The sequence below is a fragment of the Xiphophorus maculatus genome, chromosome 19, assembly GCF_002775205.1.
Source record: "Xiphophorus maculatus strain JP 163 A chromosome 19, X_maculatus-5.0-male, whole genome shotgun sequence".
In the NCBI taxonomy this organism is placed as follows: Eukaryota; Metazoa; Chordata; class Actinopteri; order Cyprinodontiformes; family Poeciliidae; genus Xiphophorus; species Xiphophorus maculatus.
In genome coordinates this window covers 15473141-15500457 of record NC_036461.1, presented here as the reverse complement: position 1 = coordinate 15500457, position 27317 = coordinate 15473141, and the positions used below count along the sequence as shown (strand labels likewise).

General features: G+C 39.4%; 2 protein-coding genes across 8 annotated transcripts in view; one reads left to right on the top strand and one right to left on the bottom strand.

The window, feature by feature from the left end:
• The window catches only part of ralgapa1 (Ral GTPase activating protein catalytic alpha subunit 1), a 62846-nt gene extending 38627 nt beyond the window's left edge, over positions 1–24219 (top strand). For 6 of the 7 annotated variants that reach the window (XM_023353104.1, XM_023353109.1, XM_023353108.1 and 3 more), the window contains 4 exons: positions 1323–1481; positions 3111–3238; positions 18989–19113; positions 22223–24219. In XM_023353104.1, the coding sequence (XP_023208872.1) occupies positions 1323–1481; positions 3111–3238; positions 18989–19113; positions 22223–22368 (558 nt within the window). In that variant the 3' untranslated portion in view covers positions 22369–24219. Of the gene's footprint in view, positions 1–1322; positions 1482–3110; positions 3239–18988; positions 19114–20237; positions 20267–22222 lie in introns of all 7 variants that reach the window. The other variant, XM_023353105.1, reaches the window with a different exon arrangement.
• On the bottom strand, positions 24216–26609 carry insm2 (INSM transcriptional repressor 2). Its single transcript, XM_005817190.2, has one exon. The coding sequence runs from the start codon at positions 26570–26572 to the stop codon at positions 24788–24790; it is 1785 nt and encodes a 594-aa protein (XP_005817247.1). The 5' UTR covers positions 26573–26609; the 3' UTR covers positions 24216–24787.
• Positions 26610–27317: the final 708 nt, after the last annotated feature.

Sequence of the window (27317 nt, the reverse complement as noted above, 5' to 3'; positions counted from 1 at the left end):
ATACAGAAAAATCTCTCAAGGAAAGATAATGGAACAATCCGATATATGTCCTGCTATTAGAGAAATGTGGAAAGATCAATGGCTCCAAGTTATTTATGCCTTTAAATCCAAGTAGTTTCATCATAATAAGGAGGCTGTCAAACAGCCAAATGACAATGTCATTTGAAGGGTTGATTGGTGTTTGGCAAAATGGCATGGATAAATTTTGAGTTTCTTAAAGTTTTTTTTTTTTTAATTTCTGCTTTTCTTTGTTTTCCCTTTTCTAGTTCTATGACATAGTTTCAGTTGAATCTTTATTTGTTTTCTTTGGTACTTCATTTCATTGTTATACTTGATTTTGTTCTATGCACTACAAAAATTTGGTAATAAGAGCAATCTACTGTAGACCAAACTGTTTGAAGCAATGTCAAATCTCTGCTGACATCCTGTCTTTAAAACCATTTTTTTCAGGATTTCAGGATACCCAGTAACAGATTTCTACTGTTTTTTTGTAATTCAGATCATCAAAATTAATTTTACCATTTAAGATCATCTCAGAAAATACAGGAAGAAAGTTTAAAGAATTAAATTCCTCATAAAAATATTCTGAAAATTGTTAGCTACTGGACAAATATTGTTTAATAAAGAATACTGTCTAAAGTTCATAGAGAAACTCATTTAAAAAAAAAATCCTAAAATCAAAAATGATTGCTTTGATCAATTATTAACATACAAGAATGTATTCTGCTTTGGAACAAAGGGTAAAGGAAATAATCTTGACTTAAAAGAATAAATATTGGAATAAAGTTTAAATGTTTGAAAGGAAATTGCATCATTATTTCTCTCGGAGCCAAAGTCTAGACTGACATCAATCTGAGGGTGTTTGACAAACCTGAAAAGTAAAGAAAGCAAGGGGTGTGTGTGTGTGTGTGTATGTGTGTGTGTGTTGGCAGACATCAAGGTTAATGACGGTGCTGTCACCAGCTCTGACTGGAGCCTGCTCACAGCGTCACATATGATCCCATCCATCTTCCAGCTTGTACTCCATCTTCCCAGGGCTTCACTCTGTCTGGTCGACGACTCTCCATCTTCTCCCGGTCACTCCATCATTCCCAGGGCCACCTATACCATGCACATGCACCCCAAATCAAAAAGCCTTGGCTTTTGATGGATACAGCCTATAACGTTTAGTTGTGAAACTATCTCTGCACATGTATTTTGTTTGCATTGTAACCAATGATTTCACAGTGTTCTTCTGCTTTGGTCGGATTATTAATCCCCCTTCACTCTTCTGCTCCTTCCCATCAATCATTACCCCCCTCCTCCACCTCCCAACGCTCCAGCTCCGACACCTGGGCAACGACGAAGTCCACATCATTTGGTCTGAACATTCCAGAGACTACCGCCGAGGGATCATCCCTACTGAATTTGGGGATGTGTTGATTATCATATACCCTATGAAGAACCACATGTATTCCATCCAAATACTCAAGAAGCCAGAGGTAAAAAAAAAAAAATAAATGAATCTAAGCAGCCCAAAATATGTTGTTTGGTATTTCAGTGCATTCTTGGAGTCCTCTGAAAACTGTAGATCATTTCAGCTAATCATTTAATTCAGGTAATGATAATTAGTTTCCCACGGCTCTAATCAGAAATAACTAGACGTGCAATCTTTTGCTGAGCTGTAATTGTACAAAAACAAAATATAAATAATTGACCAATCACAGTAATCGAGGCAAGGCTCTGCGGATGTTACCTCTGGAACTGTTAAGTTATGTTTACATTGCAAGAACTTTAGTCCTTAGTCTTTAGGTTTGTGTGGAGCAGAGGAACTAAGAATGGAAGAAATTAAGCTTCTGAAACACATCAGCTTGTAGGAAAGCAATTCTTTTGAAATGTTTTAACTTTATTATTCACTTTAGTTGTTAAATTCAGCATGGTTTAAAAGTTATACAGAATGATTATTATCATGACCAAATGTGCTATTTGTAAATTTGAGAAATGAAAAAGTTGAAACCAGCTGAAAATGTAATTTCCTTTATACATAAACTGTTTTCTTTTTATAACAGATAGTTAAATCAGTTACTCTTCAAAATATTCATACCACTTGAATTTTATAGTTGTAATTGCCACAAAATGTGATTTTGAAAAATGTCCATTCAAAGTGACTGCATACACACCACACTTTTCAGATTTCTATGAAAGAAAAAAAAAAATTTGTTCACTTCACAACTATGCACTCCTTTGTGTTGGTCATACAAAATCCAATGAACACAATAATGTCTGTGGTTGTTAAGTGATAAACTGTTATGGCATGTAAATACAGTTTCTCAAAGTACTGCGATATGAGACATAAAATGTAGCATGGAGTCAGCTTATAAAATAAGTGGAATAATCACAACAGTATTGAGGCTGGGATATCAAAATGAGTTTTCATTGATTGAGATTAAACAATTGAAATGTTCTTTTGTAGCCGCTATGTTGTTGTTTATATCTTCCCTGACATTGTAAAGATCATGAAAGCTGATAAGGAGTTAGACTGTAAATGTGAGGGGCTTTCATATTTCAATTGATATTTTTTTTCTTTTCTTTTCTAGGATACACAAATATGCTTTCATCTGGTTAATGTATCAGTCTAAAACCCACAGACATTAATGCTGCAGCACTGATGGCATAACTCTATTTCAAACAAGAGCAAACACAATAAAAAGCTCTTTTTTTTCTGTATGACATGGATACCACAGCACTAATGACATAATCATATTCTCCTTCATTCATTCTGCAAGCAAAAATATTGAATTATCCTGAATCCAAGAACAAGTAAGATAAGATATGGCTTCTGTTGTTGTCCTGAAAGCACATATATTCAGCCACAGCGGGCTTGGCTTCGAGACCTGGTCCAGAAACAAACCCAATAAAAGCTTAACGTTATTCTCTTTGGTGGATTCCACAAGCAAAGTATTGAATTCAATCAGATAGCCATTGCCTGAATCAAATATTGTATCGCTTTAAAAAAAAAAACTATTGTGTCGGTCATTATTTGGCTGGTAGCCTCCAGATTGTATTCTATTTCATGAAGTTTAGATGTTTTGTCTTTAAGCTGTGTTTTTTCCCCCCTGTGTTTGTGTTAGGTGCCATTCTTTGGGCCACTGTTTGATGGTGCTATAGTGGACATGAAAATTTTATCCACCATGGTCAGAGCCACAGCCATCAACGCAAGTCGAGCTCTCAAATCGCTCATTCCTCTCTACCAGAACTTGTATCCTTTGAAGCACTCGGTTATCAGAATGTGGAAAGCTAAAGGTAGGTCGCTGAGGCAGAGATTTCCTTCCCAGTCTTCTCTGTCTTCAGTTGGTCTTCTATCTCATGCAACTTTTGGTAGTTTTCAGTGAGTTGTTTTAGCTGTTTAAATGTGATTCACAGAGTTTTCAAGCTTCTGCCCATTAAAAATGCCTTCTGTTTGGATCTCAGCTGCAGATACATTGCATAAAAATTATCATTCCAATATCTGCTTTCTGTGAACTTGATAAGTTATCACAAAAGTTTTTCCAATTTTAGTGCAATTTTTTGGTAAATAAAAGTTTTATGCTATTCAAATTGTTATTCCTTACAATCATGGTGTAACTTATGTTCACTTGTTATATACACTCTTTAACATCTGTGTTGCTTTGGCAAAATCTGCTTTCAGGCAGACGCCAAGCACTCAAAATTGCATTTACCATGATGAAACAAAAATGTTTTCTTGGAGAATATTTGTTAAATTTGAGACAAAATGATGCAAGCTACCCAATAAAAAGCTCTATTGTTTTAAAACTGCAGGATAAAATATGAGTTCTGGTGTCACCAGCAAGTTTGCAAGATTCTAAAATGTCTTTTTTCTGTGAACAACTTCAGCTACTAAAAAAAAGTGTTTGCATTTGAGTTCTGATAATGAGCAGTGCAGCTTAAATTCTCCTCAGTGTTTGTGTGAGTGAGAATGTTGTTTGATGCTCAGCTTGAGGAGTAACAGTTGCGAATCAATGTCCAGTGATGTTTGGTCCTGTGATAGAGCCGTGTTTCGTCTGAAGTGCATTTTAGCGGTGCACAGGAAGGTACAGGGGATGTCTTGTCTATGTGTTGCTGCGCGTCTCCAAGTGTGAAGGGGGAAGAGAGAAACGGACGAGAGCGTGTACAGTTTGCCTGATCCGGTGTGATGGTAGCTCGGTTTGAAGAAGCCAGAAGTCGATACTTATTGATGAATCTCCTCGGTAGCTCAGTTTCTAAATGAGAGGCTTTGCTCTGCGGTCTCATAGACAGTCATGCACACGCACCTCCACACAAGTGTCCACCTGTGCACGTACTGATAATTACACTCACAATGTCCGAACACTCCCGAGGTGAAATAATGTATCCAATAAGTGTATCCACAACCAGCTTTTTCAATGAATGTACAATCAAAGACTCTCTGAGTTGTAAGGTAAGAATTTCCTTCAAACTGCAGTTCTAGCAATTTGATCTCAGAATGACGCTGTCTGTGTGTCTTTCTGTCCATTTTTCTGCGAATTTCTTCGTTTTAAAAGGCAACTTTTGATTGCCTGGCAGTAAGCTTTCAAACTGGGTTGTTCAACTTTTCAGGTGCTTAAAATCCTCAGGCTGCCTAAATTAAACCAGCAAATGTCCCCTGCAAACCTTCTCTGATGTTTTTAATCCATATTTTATTGTTTGTCTTTGTAGGGACAGATGCATTCAATAAAATTCTGTAATTTGAATCATTAGTACATGAATTAGCAATCAATTTAAAAGTGGAATTTAAACAGATTCATTCACACCCACTGAGTGACATGCAGTCGTATTCAGGCTTGTCAGATTAAAGGTATCTTTGAGAATAGACTTCAAGCAGGTTAATCGTTAATAAACATACTCTTCTTTAGAACCACATTGCTGTAATCAAAAATGTAACTCAAATCCTAGCCACAATTATCGCTTTTGCTTGTGAACATCTTTCTACCGCACTTCCTCCTTCCATCTAACTTTCTATTAATATCCTAAAATGCAGCCCTTAGCGACCAACCAGCGTATTTAGCAATGACCTCTTCTTGTGGAGGGAGTCGATATTTGCTGAACAACGGTTAAGTGAGCCGTGTCTTTCATTATTATGTAGGCTACAAAATATAATTTCTTTAAAATTGTTTTGGACTTATGTAATATAAGTTTATACAAATCAAATTGGTGAGGTAACCTCATTATTACAAAGAGAACATTGAAAGCTACATTTAATATAATTGTCATCACTTCTGCCTGTGAAAATGAGCAGAACTGAAAGATTCAAAAAAAGATATTGCTCACAAATCAACACAGAATGAAGCATTTGGACCCAGGCATGCATGTTACTTAAAGATTGGATTGAAAATAATCTAATGGGCAAAACCTCTCCAGGATGTCCTTAGGAAGATGTAAAATTACTTTTCAACTGTTTGTTTTCTTTATCTTTCAATCTTTTTTTTATTTTTTTGTTTTCTTTTTCTGCTTTACCTTTTCTCCTCATATTAGTGTTCCCTTCATCCTTGTTTTCTATCTTTCTTGCTTTTCTTTTTCTTGACTCTTACCTGTTTCTCCTATTCTGCTTTTGTCATAAATGAACTGTCTAATTGAAGAATAGAAGAAGAAAGACCTCCTACCTATAAAGCAGAGATTTCCAAGCTCATTTCCACCTTCTTTTGCATATTTATGTCCTGGTTTTTGCTTGCTTGTTGTGTGTCTCACTTCCACTGTGCAGACACCTCTGCACCTTAATGTTTTTGTCTTTCATCGGTGTTACAGCCTCAGTGTGTTTATATATGGATGACAGTCTGTATGTGATGACACACATGTCTTGCATGCGTCGTTCTGAGTGTTTGTGTGAGTTGGAGAGAGTCCCGGTGTGTATTGATCGGTGGTAAGCAGCAGGTCGATGTCTCTGACAGGCTGAATTACAGTAATCAGTCATTATTGACTCCCCATGTCTCTGCTACGCTCACTGCTCTCCTCTGTCACCACTTCTCTGCTTCTGCTTCTTTTTGTTTCTTTTTATCCTTCAGCTCCTCCAACTCTGTCGGCTTTTACATCCCTTCTTGTCCATCCCAACATTCCTGTTTCTCCCTCTTTAATTCTTTCCTTCCTCTACCGAGTCGGTAGTGAATGTTGTTCTTTGTTGACATGACCATTTTTAGGTTTTAGTTTTTCATCCATCTCAGCCCAATTCCTCTGTTATTATTGTGTCTGCACAAATTTACTCTAAAATTGAGGGAAGCTCATCATGATTTAAGCCATCTTGATGTAAATCTGCAGAAAGTGAATCTACTGCTTCAGATCTTATTGGACTAAAAGGTCTGAGCCAAAAATATCAAAAATATAATTGTTTTCCATATTATCACATCATAGCGTCCTTGTAATCAGGGTAATTTCATTGCAAAGTATATACAGGTTTTGACCTAAATAGATGGTGTGCACACATCTCCAAATTGAACGTTCAGTTTCAGGAGCTCCTCATTTCTAAGGCACTCCTGAGCCAGTAATACTTATTTATATATTCATGGTTTCCAGTTCATCATTATATACTTTTGCAGTGTCAAAAAGGGTCAAATATTTTCGTTCAGCAACTTCCTCCCTGCTTCCTGTCCTTTTTATTTTCTGCACTTTGCAGTAGCAAAGAACATGTTACTTTGGTCTAATTGTGGGGAAATCGATTGATTTTATTGAGATGGTCAGTGTAAAATTCTGACTTTTATTGCGACATTGCTGTGCTTTTTTCTTCTTCTGTGTTTAAGAATTAAGTTTATGTAGAGATTAATGTTTATTAGCTAAATTAATCAGAAAGTATATCAGGTACTTTGTATTGCCTTGCTGCTGAAAATGTGCTATATAAATAAAATTACCTTTACCTTTAGGTTGCTGTTAGTTGGAGCCACTCTAAGCATAAAACATGCCGTGGACAGTTAATATCCATCAGCACAGAAAGAAAATCTGCATTGTGTAGCATGAATTAACTAATGTTATCTGGTCATTTCTGCAACATTTGAGTGGCAATTTCAAAAATTCAACTACAGTGGAAGATAAGTGTGGCTGATGTGGAACCACAGAGCTACAATGCTCACATGGTAATCGAATTGTGTATTCTCTAGTCTAGAGTCAATTACATCAGATTTTGAGATGTAAACTAAATGTGGAGTAATTTGGGGACTTTGGCATCGTGACACTACAGGGCAGTAACCTGGAACACTGGCGCTTTATATATTTAGAGAGAAATGTGTATAACATAATTGATCAAAACTTTTATTGAAAACTTTTTATAATAAATGCAATAAAGCTCAGAAAGCTCTTACAGAGCAATCTGAATCTTCCAAAATTATAGTAGGCAGGTCTGAGCTTTACACAATAATTAATAAATTTCCATCAATGCGACATCAGTGAATTATGATGCACCAGATGGAGTCAGATTTCAGAGACTGGGTTCATCTGTTGATAATTTGCATGTTTGCAGATTAACTTGTCCTCTTTGTCATGAGTTCCTATAAATATCATTTATCAGACTTTTATCTTTAGCTTTTTATGTCTATGTAATCGGCAACATTTACCAACCATACCTGGAAGTTGTGACATTGTTCACATAAGAAGGTAAAAAAATAAATGCATGAAGTGTTGCATCAAGATGTGTGTCATTCATTGCTCTGTTGTGTGACAAAGCGAGACTCGCACAGAGGAGGAATATGGAAACGAAGGGCAGGTTGGCGGTGCAAAGTATGTCAGTGATAACTGGCATTTTTTTCTCCCCTTTTCCTCTTCCTGCCTGCCCTCTTCTCTCCCTCTCAGTCTCTTGGCCCTTGGGGCAGTCCATCTGCCTTTTCTCTGCCTCTGATCTTTCATTCACCATGACTAGAGCCATCCAAAAGCACTTGGAGTGCCAGACCGCAGGGGCAGCTGTGTGCGAGCATGGCTCTATCTCACAATATCAGCCCATTGCAGGAAGAAGGTCCAGTCCAAAACTCCCCACATGAAAATGCACCCTTCACCAGTTTTCAGGAACTTTCTCTGCCCTCTGATAACTTGTGCAAACACAGCAGCAGATCTGTGCTCAGTGTAGGGGAGCATACCGCCATCAATGCATTCCTTTGATTAGACCAGACAAAGGTAAGGAGCTGCCTGCTGAGTGATAGATTGGTGTCATATCTTGAAGCAAGTACTGGATGTAATTTAAATGTGATCAATTTCGCTTTATTCCACACAGTATTGCTTCAGGTGCTACTAGGTAAGAATAATTATTGACATGCTATAGGATAATAAGACTGTAAACTGCTCGTGTTTAAAATTTATCATTAAATTTAAATATTTCTATTTTTAGATTGTAATATAGTGACAAATTCAACCTTTGAATTAGTGCGAACAAGCAGCCACTACAAACAAGATAAATATAATTATTTTACATAATATATATGGATCAAGTTGAAATAAAATGAGATCTAATAAAAGCAATAACACTTACATTAATAATAAATATTTAAAAACCACATTGAAATGATTCTTCAATGTACTAAATGTAAGAGCTTTCCTAAAATTGCAAGTGCCGCAGTAGTTTTCAGACATTCAGATACTTTATGCTTAGTGCTTTTACTGAATAGCTCCCTTCACATCTATTACAACTTCAGCAGATCAATAAGAAATTGGTATTCAATTATATACAATATCTAACATCTTAATATATTCAAGGAGGGTTCAGAAGTAAGCCACTTTAATGGTTAAAATCTTTAATATAAATGCTTCAAACCTGAACGACAGCGAATATTTCTTGTAGAAACTCAGTTTTGTGAGCAAAACTTCTGGTTTGAGTCACAGTTGAGGTTTTATAATACAGAGATCAGTGTGTAAGTGTGCGTGATTGCTGTTTCTGCAGCGTCTCTGGCAGTCCTCCATCTGCTTCTGGGTGATTGTGGTTCTGGGGAACAATGTTGGAGGGATGTTAAGCTGCTGCACAAATACAGACCACCACGCAAACACCCACTGCCAGCGAGTGTTTGCGTGTGGATACATTTTTTAAATGTACATCACCTATGCAGTGCTACTCCTGCACGTGATGGCGTCTGTGTAAACGTTTCACTCCCAGGATTACAGCGAGTGTGGGACGTCCCCCTCTCTAGTAGTTGATTGGCAGAGATAGCGGCACTGAGGCTGGGGTCAGCATATGGCTCAGTATGATAGCGATGCTTTGTTTGTGTGTTGGTGTGTGTGTGGCTGCCTCTTTCCTCTCTTTCACACACTGTTCCCTGTGAAATGATGGCAGCTCTGGGCATGTAGCGCTATTATCCCCCATATTCACACACACACGCGCAGCAGCCAACGCTAGCGGCCTGCTTGGCTTCTCTTTGACAGCTCCCACAATAGAGCTTATTGTCCAAGTGAGGCTACAATCTGCTGTGTGTGACAAGGAGTGTATGTGTGTTATATTCTGTTGGTGGAAAGGTGGGGAAAAAAAAAATCTGAAGACATTTTCTTATTGCTGATGATGAAACTTGGTCATGTTATCCATAACCTTTATTGGAACCATCACACCTAAAAGCTGCTTCATTTAGGTATGAAATCATCTGTGCTGTTGCCTTCATCTTGTCTTTTATTTTCAAATGAACACATCAACGTTTAGAGTAGTGATTGAGAAACTGGCAGGAGTTAAGCTGCTTCTTTTAAAAATTTTGGGGATAAAAAGCCATCACGGATCCCACAAAGGATCTGATCAAAAATAGGAACGAGTCGAGATTTAAACCTTGAGCTTCGATTCGGATGGAGGTTATTGTGGTTAATTATTTCCTGTCGGGTGGTTGGAGGAAGTAAAAAGAAAGTGATGAGGTGAAGGGGATCACAGCTAATCTGTTCCATTTCTCCTCCTGGGAAAAGTGTCTTTGTCTATCCGACTATAAAGACACAGGCGTACTTGTTACTGTTAATCTGTTAGAATATGAGGTCAGTTTCTCAGTAAATCAACACACTGGCTAAATATTAATGCTATTCTAATACACTTAGAATAGCATTAATATTTTATTTGCTGCTATAAATGCCAATTTAAATGTTTTCAGGGAGAGTATACTGGATGTCAGAAATAATTGTAATCGAGTCTTTTTATATATCCCTCTTTTCTGCCATCCATCCCTTTCCAACCCAGTCATTCCTTCATAAATCCATCTTGCCATTCATCCAAATCCAACCCTTCCGTCTAATCATCCACCACAAACGTCCATTTCTCAACACACCCATCTTTGTTCATGTGCCCATCCATTCATCCATCCCATGTATCCATCCTTTCACTCATCATTCCTTCTACAAGTCCTTCCATTAATCCATCCATCCATAAACTTCCTCCAGCCCAGACAGCAACTCGTTCACAGTCTGAGGACTCTTTTCTAGTTGAGCTCTACAGCCTCAGGTGCTATTGGTTTTATATGAGCCATTATCCTTAAATAATAATTCTTACGTTAGACACACATTTCAGTATTTAAGCAAGCTCAGATTTGCACGTGAATTCAGCATTATGATTTGGATAAATAATACTGAGAACATTGCTTCATACCATGTTTATGCTCCAAGTCCTGAAATATATGTTTCCCGTCTTAAATGAGAGACCGATGTCAGTCTGCGTAAATGCCTGTCACGGAGATGTGCAGGCACATCAGTTGTTGCCATCAGTGGCTCGATCACACCTTGTTGGAGCAGACCCCCCTCTGACTGGTAAACAAGTTAATCTGCGGCGTTGTGTGTGCGTCGGTGCGCGGATGCTCTCTGTGGCTCGGTGTGTGAATGTAAGTATTTTGTGTGACAAGGTGTTTAAGATTCAAGTAGGGATCTCATAGATGACCGAGGCCGAGAAGTGCTGCACAGCAAACTGTTTTGTCATGAGCGCTAATGGCCACCTTGAATTTGGGCTTGTGGAGACCGTAAAAACTGTCCCAAAGGCCGGAGAGCTTTTGAATTGTACAAAATCTGTAATAATTAATAGCTGTTACTAAACTAATAAGGCGAGATGTGAAAAAATATGTGGCAAACGAATTAAGAGTTGAAAGAAGCCTGCCAGGTGCTGCTAATTAAATTAACTTAATTAACTGATCAACATTAAGTCTGAGCACCTTTTTCAAAAGTTGTTGAATAGACAGATAGTTGCCTCTCTGGAGCATACAGGTGTGTGAGTTAACACAACGTCAACAAATAGAAAGACATTAGCAATTAGCTTACAGAACCAACTGTTGCTGCCCATGAATGCACTGCTAGAAAAATCATTCAGCAGGGTAACAATGCAAAACGGCTGCCATTCTTCTCATTATAGGATCTGTGCTGATGAATTTGTTAATTATTTAAACTTAGTGTATTTTAGAAAACGTCCTGATCTAATACTTAAGAGCAGAAAAGAGTGATAAGTATCTGCATTTCATTCTAGTTGGTCAAAAGAGTGTAGGTAGAGCTTCAAAATATAAAATGGGGAACAAAACAGGACAGAGACAAAACAAGTGATGCATTTAAACTCAACCTGTTCATCAGGTGGTTAAAGGTTTAAGGCTATTAGTCTTAAAGATCTAAATCTGGTCATAAATCTGGTGTTCATGTTTTGTTTTGAATATTTTCGGTGGTTATCATTCATGCACCCTCTCATGACCCTCTAATGACGAGGCTAATGTGCTTCCTTTGATGGTGGAGATGTGAAAGTAAAGGTCTTTGCTCACAATCAGGTAGAAGCCCTAAACGCAAACAATTTGGACCACCCATCATGCATGGGGAGCCAAAGGTGCCATAATTAAATACATCAATACATCCCAAAATTGAAATGTATACACATGACAATTAACAAAAAAAAATCTTCATCTTAAATTAGAATTTATTTCCAATAAGTATCTCCCAGAAGGAGCTTGCTAATGGTTATTTTTGATTTGACCTGTGGTTAAACTCTTTCCTATTTTAAAAGTGTCGACTGACCCTAACTTGGCTGGGAAATAATGTTAAGATTTTAACATTTATACTTCCATTTATCTCAATAACTGGTAAAACTCCCCTCTTCACAAAATTCACCACTAAAACAATTAACAGGTTTAAGCAGATGTGTAACACATTGTTTTGCAGAGATGCAATATCTCTGCAAAACAATGTTTGAATGAAGCAATGTTTTCATTCCTAGGTGTGGAAATTGGTGAGCTGTAAATTGACTCAGAGACAGCATGACTATACTCTCTGTTAGCGTGTCAATTAACAGCGCAAACCTTTCACTACAACTGTTAAGCAGGGTGGTAGAGTAGTGATGATTTGAGTTTTCCACCAGTTGGATGCAGACATCTTTGCAGCCATTAAATGGATCATGAACTCGTCTCTATATCAAAGTTTTCTTTAGCCAAAAGTAAATCAATTTGTTCGACAATTAAAGCTGGGCATACACTGGGTTATCAACTGGAAGAAGTTACCCAAACCCTGCAGCAAATTTACAACAGAATAGCTGGAATATAAAATAATGAAGATGTTACAATGACCCAGTCAAAGTCCAGACCTCTGTCGTATTGTGTTTTAATGCTTTGCATTCTAAGATTTGCGGCTTTCTCTTAATAAAACATAATCCAACTATGTCACCTTTTATTTCTTTATTATCAGGATTTATATTATTTATGGAGAAATGTATGTATATGAGGAGTATTGTCTAACTGCCTGCAGATAAGAATAGGATTCATCTCCTTAATATGAGAATTGTTATTATAGCCTTAGTGACAGTTTGATGCACTTTAGCTGTGTGTTTGTGAAGTTGAGTGCATATGAATTGTAATTGCGTTGGCAGCTTTAGGGCTCCCTGATGGTAGCAGGGAGGAGGGTGAGCATCTAAACGTACACACACACACACACACACACGTCAGAAAGTGAAATAGTCGGGCGACAAGGGGCCAATTAATGTATCACGTCTGTGTTTTTCTTTTCGGCTTCTGCTTCTGCACCAGGTTAAAGAGCAGATGAATAGGTGGGGTAAATGCAATTGTGGGCCTATGTGTGTCTCTTTCATGCCTGACGTCCGGCAACAATAAGCAGTGCATTAGACCAACTTATCTCTGTCCTCATCGTTGGCGTACGTGGACACACACACACTCGTAATGAAATCACAAAGCCTCCATATCATTGCTATCACAGAAAGATATAAACCCATTAGCTTGTTCCTTTGGGCACAGAGGCACACACATACAAGCACAGGTTTATCATTACACGCTGCAAAGCTTTTCCAATTGTATTATCCCTCTGATGTCCTTCCCTCTGTTGTCTGTTCCAATGCCTGGGGTGGAGAGGACAGATAGTGTGTGTGTGTTGTCGAGATGCTAACCGAGATTGTGTGTTCCTAAAAGAAGAGGTATCTTACAGATGAGCTTTAGAGGATTTTCTCATTTTTAAACATAATTTTGAGCCTCTCAAGAAAATTACAAAGTTGTCTTGGTAACATTGGGACAAACGGAGAGGATCTTCTTTTTTATGCATAAACAAAGCATCAGTGTCACAAGGTTAATTAATTTGAACTTTTGACTTTGATCATCCTTGTAACAACTGTTGACTCCGTTAAATGACGTTAATGTCTGTAACTCAGTCAGCCTCAGTGTCTATGAAAATCTCATGAATTTCTGATAAAATAACTTTTTTATGAATTATAACTCAAAACTGCTCATGGCGTTTTTAACAACTGTCCCTTTAGAGAAAGAAGTTTGAATTTCTTTTACAAACTTTTCAAATTTCCAAAAAACGAGCTTACTGTGAACTACTACGTCTAATATTGATCAATGTCAACTTTTTGTCAAAAAATAAATGAATAAAAGCACCTAAATAAATGAAACCATTCTCAAGATGAACCAGTAATTGTGCGATGTGGTAAGAAAGCTGGGATGCAATGAAACCAGCGTTTCTGTAAAATGGTAAGCAAATCTTTTTAACTCTGAAGGCAACATTAGTGTCTATAATGTTCAATTCAGTTTGTTTATGTAACACAGATTAAGAGCAAATGTCATTTAAAGGAAATTTACAACACAGTCTGTTACATTCATTGCCATTTGATTCTTTTTTTTTTTTAAATGCAAGCTTAGTTTATTTGTAGAATAATTTCTAAGGAACCCAACAAAGGTGTTGAGTTGTTCATTTTGCACTAACCCCTTTTACTGAGCCTCAATTCTACCATAATTTCCAGGCTGTTGAGTACATTTGAGTATAAACTGCACCCACTAACTTTGAAAAGAGAAAAAAAGAAGGTCTTCACATTATGTGTACCGGAGTTTTTCTTTTTTTGTTAAGTTTAATAATTATTTGATTTTTTTTTTTTTTACCTCCCTTATTACTAGCAAAACTGTGGGGGAAAAAAAACTCCAAAATGATCTTTTGTGTCAAAACGTCCTGTGCGAACATCTGCGTGACATATTCAGCTTCACGTAGACCAAAACTACAAACACACATTCTCCATACAAACATTGCCATACACACACACATCCCAGCAGTGGTCCCAGCTCCTAATGTGCTAACAAGCTCCTTTCTCCTCCCCCCGTCTCCTCCTCTGCTCCTCCAGCCACCCTCCGTCTCAAGCGATCACAGGAGTCGAACTCCGTCACAATGAGCTTCGCAACGGGGGAAGGGAGGGAGCGCCAGGGATGGCATGAACACTTCACTCGCTTCTATCTTTTCAGCCACGCACGAGAAAATGAGTTTCTGACTCGACACAAAAGAGCCTCTTTATCCACCCCCTCTCCTCTCTGCTCTCCTCTTCTCCCTTTTTCCTGTCTTTCTCCCCTCATAATTTCCCTTTCTCTCTGCTTCTCCATCTGAAAGAGATATTTTTCAGCTAATGACTTTATAAGAGGAGCCATCTGAAATTCAATTACAGAAGATTTCATAGTGGCGACCGCCATTTGGATGGAGGGAAGTAGGGTTGGATGGATGGAGGCAGAGATGTGTGAACATCTATTTTCTATGACCTCTCACTGATTTTGACTTAATTTTTTTTTTTTTTTTTTTTTTTCAAATATAAACTTAATTTGTGTTGCATGCCTTCTGTGGAGAAACCAGAATTACAAAAACAGTCATTAGAAATTAATTGAAATTAAATTTCAGCTGCTGTTTCTAATGTCAAGAATGAGCATTCTGCCTCAAAGAAGTCAAATTTACAGCAACATAAGCTAGGAGGTGACATCATTGAGAAACTGAAATCACATTTAAACGCTAAATTAAATTTATTCGTAAAAGGAGAAACTCCTGGTTTCTGGCTTCAGTCAAAGCTTTTTCACAGCAGTTTGCTGTGAAGACAAACAAAGTTGACATCACAAGCAGGCCGGAGATTGGGTGAAAGTTTGTTGTTTTTATCTGTTTCCCACTATAACTGCCAAACATGATGAGATAAAAGTACAAATATATTTAAAGCAGATTTGATCACCCTGCACTGCTAACTACTGCAGCTTATAGCCACTCTTTACTGTCAGATTTCAGTTTTTTTCCCCCTACATTCTTTAGATGGCTTTTTCTTTTATGGGATCATTTTGCACCGAACTTTCATGGATTATAAAACATTTCAGCTTTCTAAGTTGGATTACTCATGCTTTTTGTTTTACGTTTGTTGTGTTTGTGGGTGGGAATGTCCAGGAGGGGTTCTAAAATTCTGGTAAATATATAAATATATAATATTATTTTATAACGTATATTAAGTTCCTGATGTTTTAAGCATTATGTCAGTTATTGTTTACCTTTTTTATTTATTATTTGTATTCTCAAAATAATGAATTTTATTATTCAAGATTAGCCGAACAAGTAACAAATTTCCCATAACCTATTTATTTTAGTTTGTGTTAAAGTACTTTTAATTAACATGTTCTTTTCTTCTTTTTTTTTGTTCAATAAGCCTAACTTAACTTGTTAGTTTAGCTTATCTTAGTTTGACTCATTTTTAAGAGTTAAAAGTTGTTTTTCTTTTCTTTATTTAGAATTTACATTTTTCTTGTTATGTGATTCTTTCCAAAAATATGCCAGGTTATTTGAGATGGTAAATTGCAAACTTTTAAACTTTTGTTTTGCTTGTGGAAATGCTGTTGCACATTTACACAACTAGATCAAGCTTTCTTCTTCTACAGCTTTACATTAGTTGGCAAGCGACTCTGTGCATTACCCCCACCTTGTGGAAACAACCCATTACAACCAGAATTTGATAATCAGACCAGTCATTTATCTAGCCTTATAGGTCTTGTGTGGGATTGTTTTAGTATAATATATTATATATAAGTATTTGACAGTCATTGTCAAATACTTACACTGGCTACATTAGTTTGCAAATAAGTATACATTCTTCACTTGTTACCAAAATCCCTGATTTCAATAATATAATTTGAGCTTCAGGTCAGTTTAAAAGAAACTCTTTCCTCACCTTCAGTTTTAAATGTCCTCTTTATCAATACATCGGCCAACATTACTGACTAGTTTTAACACGTTTGCTAATAGATCCTTCTCTTCTTGCTGTAAAAAGTTGCGGTATTGTTTAGTGGCAGAGCTTCCTCATTGGTGTCAAGGTGTGTGTAGCATCAGTCTTGTATGTCAGTCCCTCCAAATGTTCCCTTCCTCATTGTAGGGGAGTTGGTGACATGAGTCTGCAGGTGGAGACCCTCGCTGAGATGAACAAAGAAGGATCGAGGAGGCTGGATGAGTCAGGTTGCAGAAAAGTAAAGTGATGTTCTTGTCATTTATCTCAGCAGTGGCACCGCGTTTCTGTATGTTTTCCTCCTTGTTCGTGCTCTGTTTCCCCATCTCTCCAGACCTCTTTCTTTCCAGCAGGTGTCCTTTAAACCTTTTCACCTTTTCAAAAAAACGCTGCAGCCATCACAAAACCTCCTATTTTCACTATCCCTGCTGCTAAACATGTTATTAAAACTTGATATGAAGATGATTAGGTGTGGTTTGCTTGCCCCTAATTGCGTTTCATCCACCTCTCTCACACTGACTGGAAGGGGGGAACAAGTGCAACGCAGGGGAGCGAGGGAAGCAGGAAAAGGCAAACGGTGTGATCGCATGGCGACTCGGGGTGAGAGACGGTGGATTCACGCTTTGCATTCACCTGCTGCTCTTCGCTCGGCTCCCTCCGGATGACGTCCATTCACATACTCGCTTTGTTGTTCCCTTATTGTTACTTAAATATTGCCCTCCTTTCTCACCTTCTCTGCCACTCGCTGCAGGATTCTCACCCCTCTTCTTCCTGTCTCCCGTTGTCTTTTTGCAACTTCTCTTCCACCGTCATAATCTCACTTTGTTTGCACCTCACGTTTTGTAGGGATAAAGAGTTGAAAAGTGTTTTAGAAACAATCATTTCTTGTGAATAATGGGGGGAAAAAAACTCCTCGATGTCCCGATTACTCTCCTCAAAGTTTACCCGAGTTTCCTCCTTTGCTTCTTTCTCCTCGATCCGGCCGACTGCACTTTAAAGGAGCCATATTGTTATTACCATCGTCCCTAACCGAATCAGTTACCATTAGACCTGAATCTTTCTCCTTGTGTCCCATAGACCAGCTCTCTAACCCAATAGAAAACCCATGGGCGCTATTACAGATGGCTGCCCCGTTTCGCGAGGCACAAACACACAGATTTCATTCTGAAGATTCATTGGCCTAATCCCATCACACACTCAGACATTAACCCATGCACTTACGTACACACATGCAGGCGATTTTATCAAACGCAGGCACACAGACGCAAAAACACGCTCCCATTGAAAACCCCTAGTTATTGGAGCTCAATGAGTAAATGGTAATGCTATTGGACTAGATTGGTGGATGACGGGGGCTGGTCGGGGGGCGTGTGTGTGTGTGTGTGTCATTATGGTTGGATGTATGAGTCAAACTAAAGAAGAGAGGGCAGATGTCATTGTATCAATGAGGTTATCTCTAATGGGTGGACAGTTGAAGTTCTGCCTTTCATTCACACAGATCACTGCTTAAACCAGAGCCGCTTTCTGAGCTGCTCAGTGTGACAGAGAGCGATCGAAGTGCTCATGCTTATGTCTTATTTTGTTTATTTCATTTTGGTTTTGGAGTTTTGATTTTCTCGTTCACATGGGAATTTTTCTTCATAGAATTCATTAGTATAAGATGAAAACTATTTTCTTGGAATTCTTGTTTTCATTTAACGTGTTTTGCTTTTTTGCAGTCAATGTCGTTTTTAGTCATTACATAAATTTGTTTACAAAAAAGGTAGTTATACATTAGTTACTTCTTGTAGTTGCAGTTTAGAGACAAAGCAATCAGCTGTTAAGGATATAAAATTTTATTTTATGCAAGCTCATAAACTACAAAATTACCAAATTCTTTTATGTAAAATATTTGATTTTATAGGCTCTTGGTGATTTTAAATGAAATTATGACAACATTTACTTTTATTCATTCTTTAAACTAGTTTTTAGTCAATTATACTGCTTTGATTCTCTTTTTAAAATTAATTTTATGATCTGCTAGTATAGTATATTTGATTTCATTTGATTAAACAATTTTTAAATAAGCAAATTATAAATTATGTTATATAAATGTATCTTTGTAATGGGATTTTTCTTAAGTTTAAATTGGCCCAATAAAACCTTTTAAGTAGTTCATGCTCTGTTTTCTGCATGAGCTCCTGCAGGTTCTTAAATTTGTTCTTTGTGACATATTGGGGGGTTTGGGGTTTTTGTTATTCACGTTAATTTGCAAGATTGTACATGTTTCGAATACACCCATTAAAGGGAATTTCTTTTATCTTATTTTATTGTATGTATTGGCTTGTGTACATCATGAATTTATAATTTTGCCTCTTAATTTAATGAATGTACATATTTACAACTTGCATTCCTTACTGTACTAAAAAAAAAATTTTGCTTTATTTTAGCTGATCCTATTTCTATTGTTACCAAAATCCTCCAACTCCAGCAAAAAAAGATTAGGAGAAAAATATAATTTTGGCTTCTCTTACTTGACAACGTTTTGGTGAAGTTTAGCCTTGACTTCGACCTCAGCTATGAGGAGCGAGCCCGATATCTAGAAACCATTGTGCAGCACCACCAGGAGCCAACCATGTTTGAGGATTACGCTGCTCGAGTCTACAGCCCAGCTCCCTGCACTCACCCGCCCTCCGACACAGGTAAGACCAGAAACCCAGTCAGGCGACATTTTAACTCTTCAGTGTTTCTCACCTTTCCCCCTCAGCGTTTGTGAAACAATTCAGTGAACTGATTTTTGTTTGTTATTATAAAACTTCTTCCGTTTTGGGATCAGAATGTCCCCACTTATGTTGGATTACTAATTTTTCCGAAGTAGAGCGCTTCCCCTTCCCACAGCCTGGCAGCTCACAGTCTGAATCCCAGCCACAGTTTTCAATTCAAAGCGGCGCTCGGCCTTTTTCTCTCTCCAGAGCATCTCTGAGGAGTTAGGCAACATCTGATCGGCAATAGAGATGCCAGCCACACACGTGGGAATCATATGTGACTCTTCTGTGAATCTTTACACTGATTCACTGATTTTTAGCAAAACATTAAACTTTTGCTTTGTCCTAAGACGCTCATTTAATTGTAATTATTCACAGTGACTTCTGCATGTAGGCCATTCGTCGTATCAATAACAGGAAGTTACATTTATCTTAAAGTGGTGCAACTTTATTATGCAGGCGTGTTTTAGTGTAGTATTTCTGTTTCAGTGTTAAATGTGTGATTGTGTGTGGGGTTTTCTAAATATCTTCCTGCTCCTCGTTTTACCTTCTAATCTGTTTAAAGCATCAATATTTCTTTTTACCAAGATAATCTTAATCAACCTACTTTAAGGCTGAATTACATCTGGCATAACCCAGTTCACCTGTGTCTCGCTCCCCTGAAATATGTGCTCCATAATCAGATGTAATTTGCTCAGTGTTGGTTTGTCAGTACTTTGCTTCAGTTGCAAACTTCAGGGCACAGGATCAGGCACTTTACATTTCGACTTTTGATGTATAAGTCCAGATATTACACAAAATCATAAGTTTGTGAACAACATCTGGACATTAAAGATCCTGTGCTTTGAAAAACGTCTTTGTCTTTCTGTTCTTTTGAGTTAACCTGCAGTGCCCCTCCCCTAGCAGTAAAGTGACGATCTTCTCTTCTTCTGTTTTTGTTTGTTTAATTTCACCAATTCTATTTATTATTTTTTATTCTTTTATGCTGTTATATTTTTTTTCCTCCTTCATTTTTTTCTTTTTTTTGTTTTGTTTTCTTTCTGTTCCCCTCTTTCCTTTAGATCGTTTTGTCTCACTGTATAGCTAAAAGGTAAGCCTGGTTACGTGATTGAAAAGCTTTTCTCTGGTTCGCTCGTCCCTCTGACATTCCAGCCTAACGTTTCTCTCTTCGACTCCTCCACCACGTTGTGTTTTTTTGCCGTTTCTTCCTGTGTGTTTTTGAAATTGTATGCAGGTCTGCATGTTAATAACGGCGGTCTCTGTCTCTTCAAAAGGAGGTTTCACTTTCTGCTACCCGGGTAGTTTGATGTTGCCATAACTTCTGCTAATGTTTGCTCCATGGATTCAGATTCGAACTTGATCCATATTAGACACCAAACTGCTCTGAAGTGAAAGTGAGACTTCCTCCTGTAATGATGAGACATTTTAAGCCCTCCTCTTTGTTCAGTGGCTTGGTGATTTTCATGGTTGTTCTGTTAACCTGAGGCATCACTCTGACCTGGTGAATCTTGACCTCTAACCTTGCTGTTTGCTCCTGTCCTCCTGGTTTTTATGTGATGTCACACTGCTCTTGCGCTCTCTCTATCTCACTCACTCACTCACTCACTCACTCACTCACTCACTCACTCACTCACTCACTCACTCACTCACTCACGTTAGTGCGGGTAAGCAGCCCTCCACTCATACACAAGCTGTCTGAATGTGAACTTTGAACTAACGCTGTATTGATCATGTTTTACTCGTAACGTAAAGTTGAAATAAATCAGGTTTTTGTGTCATAATAGTAAAACAGGTTGTTGGTCTGTGTTTTGTCCTCCTTTGTTAAATGTTTTCAGATTCTTTACTACATATACTTCTGTTTCTTTTTCTTGTCATTCATTCATTTTTGTGTATTTTCTTTCTCCTCTCTCAAAATTCCTTCCTTCTTTCATATTTTCTGTATCTCTGTTTATGTTTTTCTTACTTTACCTCCTTTGTTTCCCTGAATTACATCTTTCCCACACTTCCTGTCTGCACTTGTCCTTCTTTTTCCCTTCATTCCACATTGTGATCCATGCCTGTCATTTGCTTTTATCCCAATTCTTATAATCCTCCTACTTTATTTATGTTCTTCCACTCATTTAATTTTTCCTCCATTTTTCTCTTCTGTTTTTTACCTTATGTTACTCAATTTGAATTATATTTTAACCTACTTTACTTTATTTTTCTTGCTTTCATTTTCTTTTCCCTTCCTTCTTTTGCTTTCTTTCCCTTATGTTGCTTTACATAATTTCCTTTTCTTCCCTTAACTTTAACTTAACCTACTTTGCCCTATTTAATTTTTCCTCACCTTATTTTTCTTTATGTACTTTATTTGATGTAACTTACTTTCCCCTCCTTCACTTTACTTTTCCTTACTTCCCTTTCCTGTCAGCGTTTCTCTTTTCCATTTTTCTCCCCTCTTCTCTTCGGAAGAGCATAGCGTTTTGTATCTTATGGTCCCTAAACCTGTTGACAGCTTAAACCAGCAGAGGGAGAAGAGCAGAGGCTTAAAGCAGAAGGTCCTTCATGCTGGCTGTGAATGGTATGAACTGGAGATAAAAACTGTAGTCTGACAGCATTTTAATGTTTTTGTAACTAAACCCCAAAAGCTGCAAGTAGTTGAGCAAATTAGCATCAGTAAAATTCATTGGCCATTTATTGTTAATAAAGTACTTCTGTAGTAAAAATGCAGACTGGTGAGCTCCTTCATGGTATTTTTCTTTCTGTCAGCATGTCTTAGGGATTTAGGGAACAAAGATACAAAATGACATTGAGCTTCCAGAGCCTCTGCTGTAGTTAAGTTTGTCTGTCTGGTAGCTGCCTGTCTGTGAGTCGTTTTGCGTCCTTTGTCTGTTGGATTAGTTTGACTGAGAATCTCTGCAGTCTGCCTCAGTCTACCTTTTTTTGGGATAAGATGTAATTTTCTTGTTCTCCCCTTATCCTGTTTCTGCTCATCCACCCTTCCCCCCGCTCGCCTCACCTACCCTTGCATCAAACTTCTCCTCTTCCTCCCCCAACTCCTCAGGCTCCTGCTTAGAGATGCTTCGGGGAGAAAGTCCAGCTCTTGGGGAGGCCGGGATCGACTCGCCGTCCCCCATGTCTCCTCGAACTAGCAAGACCCGCATGTCGATGAAGCTGCGGCGGTCCTCTGGATCCGCCAATAAGACTTGAGTCTCTCCAGTTGATCACTTCATCCTCACGGATATAGCTTAGTGTCGCATCTCACATCCATCAGGGGTGAACAATGGCTGTTTTTCCTGCACTGAACACGCACGCACTTACAAATATACATCTGGTATAATCTCACTGTGTAAATCTGCAGCTTTGCTTTCATAAAACACTCACTCCAATGCTGCTGAAAAACTTAAGCTGTGCAGTATTAGATCACACCAACACGTGCCATGTGAGGAAGTTATCAAACACCTGTGTTACCAAGACTGCAAAACCGTATTAAAAATTAACTGTGCCACATCATACACTGCTCTGCAAGCAATGCTAGAGAGGACATTTGGTTGGATAAAACGTCAGAGCAAACACATCAGTATATTTGCAGCTAGCTGCAGGAGAAAGTGTTTTTCTTATCGAATACAGACATATTTGTGGAAGATAGAAAGGTTCAGAAATCACAACCTAGGTCATGCTGTCAACTGTGGACAAGCACTGATATTCATTGCATTTGTTTTGTCTTTTTTTATGTAAATTGTGCTTTCACTCAAACAAAATTGTCAAATGCTGTATTTTTATTTGTCCCTCCAAAAACAAGATTGCTTCTTTTTTTTTGCTTCTTTGACTATAAATATGTATTCTGTATATCTTTACGAGTATAAATATATATATATACATATATATATATATTAGATACGTGGATATCTATGAGAGTCTGTACAGTGTGACGAAGCTTGTTGTGTAAATAAGATTACAAGAAAAGCTGCCAAAGCCAAAACTGTGGTTTAACCTCAGAGCATGTGTTTGCTATAAATAAAAACATGGGTCAACACTACAGAATGTTACATTTAACTAGAGCGTTTTTCTTCATCAGTTTGCACTTCATCCTCTGGAAATTTGGAAATGAGCCCGTTTAGTTCACATTGTTAATTAGGCGGAGGGTCTCTCTGGTTTGACTTTCTTTCCACAGACTTCAGCTGGTGTCAGGTTTTACAACTCCAGCATTTCACTTGTTGCTAAATGGGTCCTGATGGAAAAGACAACAAAAACCAGACTGAGAGCCAAAGATGAGAAGAGGTGGAATCGTCATTTTAGAATATGTACAGTATATTTTAGCATTAATCCGCTCTCTGTTTAGAGACTTCACAAATCTCCAGATCAAATTAGATGGGCTGATTTGGAGAAAATGTTACTTTGGTTTCCCTTCACATATCCATTGCCCAGTATTAGTTTAGTTTTCTTTTTGCAGTCTCAGACATATATTTTTATAAAAATAGATGAAGAAATAAATGAAAGGAAAGGGACTGTACTTTTTTTTTTTTTTTTGATAAAATGCCATTCTTTAATAAGACCGACTAAATGTTTCCTTTGTGTTTTAGAGTTAAGCTGAGTGCTGGTCCCTTTAAATTATTTTTAGAGGTCAAAATACAATTTGTTGTTATGAATTCTGTGCCGTCCCAGCACTTAAATCTGCCCATGTCTGCATGCTCATCATCTATTAATTTGTCCCTTTCTTAATCAATTTCCTGGAAAATAATTTAACAATACTCAGTTTAAAACCTGATAAGCATAAGCCAAAATAAAATAAAACAAATGTTTCTTCTGCGAGATGAGGAAGAAAGTCACATTTAAGTTGAATTACCCGCCGCCTCTGTAGGCTCTGGATGTCCACATGTTGGCAGATGTTTGTAACTACTGATGTAAAAAGAAACTGCATTTCAGCACTAACTGCATGTTTTCAGCACACACACATGCTCGCAAACTCAGCAAACCTGTAAACAGTGTAGCTGTTTCAAACACAAAATAAAGTGTCAATGTGCAACAATGGACTTAAACAATAAAGGATTTGTACCTGTGGTTCCTGAATGTTTATTGATGTGACAAAAAAAAAGGTGATCATCAATATGTTTATTGACAGTAGCTTGGAATCAGTTACACAGTGAACGTAGAACATATTAAAATAGATCTGTACAGGCTTCTAGGAGCTTCGGTTGTATTTCTAACTCCATAGTCATTTTTAAAATCAATACTGATATGAATTATGTAGCAATCTGTTGTTACATTGAATGCTTTGTTTCTGTATGAAAATATCATAGAGCTGAAACTTTATCAAAACACGTTACCGTATTTTTTTTTTTCTGAGCTTAATAAGGAATTGCTTCAGAGTCCATACCGGTTTATTGGCTGTTTCAGCACCAAAGACAGCGACCCTCAACTCCATTTAAATTTCTCCACGTGGATTTTAATGCCTTGCATTCATTACAGGATATATAATTGAAGATTACTTTTGTTTACCTTGTTAATCAGAAAAACGGAATTAAGTTTTAAATTAAAGGCACAGGGACAGCTTAGTCCGAATACACAAAACAAAATCTACATTTAAGTTTGGCTCCTGTCATTGATAATCGATCCGTCTGATCATTTTTTATGGTCGTACTGTCATCTGCAGCAGCATCACCTGCCGATTCTCGGTGGGGTGAGACTTGTTGATGTGTCTCGTGAGCCCAGGGGAGCTGAAGAACGTGGACGAACAGTACTTGCACGTGAAGATCTGTTGCTGCTCGCGCTCCCTGCCGCTGCCCTCCTCTCTGTGCGCGTGGAACCCGTCCGCTGCCAGCGCTCCCCCCAGCGTTTCCGCCAGCAGCTCGTCCCTCATCGCGTGCCACACGCGGTGCTTGTCCCGGATTTCCACCGACGGGAACCGCGCGCCACACAGGTGACACAGGAACACCTGGCCGCTCTGGACACTGCCGGTGTCGCGCGCTTGGCTGTAGGACGATGGGGTTGGTGAAGCGCGCGCTGTCATCTCGTGCGCGGCCAGGTGTTTCTTCAAGTAAGCCTGCCGGCGGAACTTCTTCCCGCAGTAGCGGCACTCGTACAGTTCCTCCTCCACTAAGGACCGGACGAAGGTCAGCGGCTGCTGCTGCTGCTGCTCGCCCGGGGTCAGACGCAGGAGTCCGGACGGAGGGCTGTCCGCGGCTCTCACGTGCTGCTGCAGGTCCGGGTTCCGGTAGTGAGTGGAGGAGGAATCGGGAGTGTCTCGGGTCCGACCGTGGAGCAGCAGCACGCGGGAGCTGTCCAGGTGCTGATTGGTGTGCGCGCGCAGCAACTCATTCTCCTTTCCCTCCAAGTCCACCGGCTGCCGCTCGTGCGTGACGAAGGCTCGTGCCTCCTTTAGCGGCTGGGTCCGGTTCGCGTGACCTTCTATGCCCTGGTTGTTTACCGGACGTGGTTTGTGCCAGCGCCGGTGGGAGGCCAGGTTGGCGGGACAGCTGAAGACCTTGTCGCACTCGGGGCAGCGGTACTCCACGCGCACTATGCGGGAGCATTTGTGCTGCGCGAGGGAGAAGGGGTCGGGGTACTCCTCCTTACAGAGCTGGCAGATAAACTCTCCGAGGGGCTGAGTCCCGGTGGGAGCAGACCTCCTCAGCTCCGGACTCTCCTTCTTGATGCGCAGACCCAGAACCGGAGACGTGGTGACCTCATCCTCGAAGTTCTGTCTCCGGTTCGGTTTGGGTTTCTTCGTCTGCTTAGTGCTGAGTTTGTTCTGGTGGTCCGAATCAAGGTACGAGCGCTTTCTTGTGGCGTTCTCTTGACCCATCAGGGTCAGAGACGGGAACAAGTGCACGTGAGCCAGATTCGGGTCGTTGTGACCATAGGACTGCGCGTGGAGACGGTTGTTGCTGCTGCTGCCGCCGCCGCTTGCGAGCAGCCTCTCGATGGAAGCGGACACGGAGGTCGGCGCGGCGCTCACCAGGAACGGCAGGTCCGGTAGGTCCGGTACCGGGGAGCACGGCTGCTGTTCGCTCTCCACGTGCTGCTCCAGCAGCCTCGTTCCCACTGGTTTGACTGGACTACAGGACTTGTTTATGCTCGGTTCGTGTGGAGGTGGAGGTGGGTAGAAACAGGGGAAGTCACCGTCCACACTCAAAACGTCCACCTCGGTCTCCGGTAACTGTGCGCGCCGGTCAGCTTCCGCCTCCACCGCGGGCTCCACGTGGGGACTCCACGCCTCCCTACCCGGATCCTCGCGGAGTTCCAGCGATGCTCCACCTGGACGGTGATTCAAGAGTCCCACTGAACCGTAGCTCTCAGCCTGCGCGCGACTCCGGTCACAGCTGGGCGCTTCAGGTGTGCCGGTGCCGTCGCTTCGTGCGCGGTACGTCGCCGAACCTCGGCGGTTCCGCTTTACCAAGAATCCTCGAGGCATCGTGATGATGGCGAGGATGTTGCGAAAGAACAGCTCGTGTGTGGAGGCTGACTTTGAAGTGCAGCTTTGAAGTGAAGAGAGGGAGGGATGGAGAGGCGCGCGCAGGTTGGATGAGCGCACGAGAGAGAGCGAGAAAACAATGTTTTTCTGTCACTAATTAGTTCAAACTTTGGAGACAGCGTCATATATCTAGCTTTAGAGAATGAATTAAAGGGATTTTTCACCCCATACTAACATCAGTGAGTCATAAAGGTGTTTAAATGATTCAAATATATAAATAAATAAACATGTCGGATAGAAAACGCAACTTTTTGACATTTCGGGACAGTGATTTCTGATAATTTAGAGAAAAAAATAATATTACATAAGACCAATGAGATTATTTAAAACAAAAATGTCAGTCTGAAGAAAATCTGCGGCTGAGCTGATGGTGGCTCTGGTTTCCCTCTTCCTCTTCCCAATACTGCGTAAATTATCTGTAGCGTTTCGGTCAGGTGAGTTTCATGGCCAATCTATCACGGCGATATGATATTGATTAATCTGGTATTGATACTTTTGGAATCCTGGGCATGATGTACCAAATCCTGCTGAAAATGACATCACCATGTCCAAAGGACTTGTCAGAAGGAGAAAGCGTGAATTACTTTGGACAGTAAAATAAAGTGGAGCAACACCAAGAGATGACATGGCACCATAAAATCATCTGAGCCTGTGGAAACTTTAGTCTGGACTTCAGTTGGCTGGA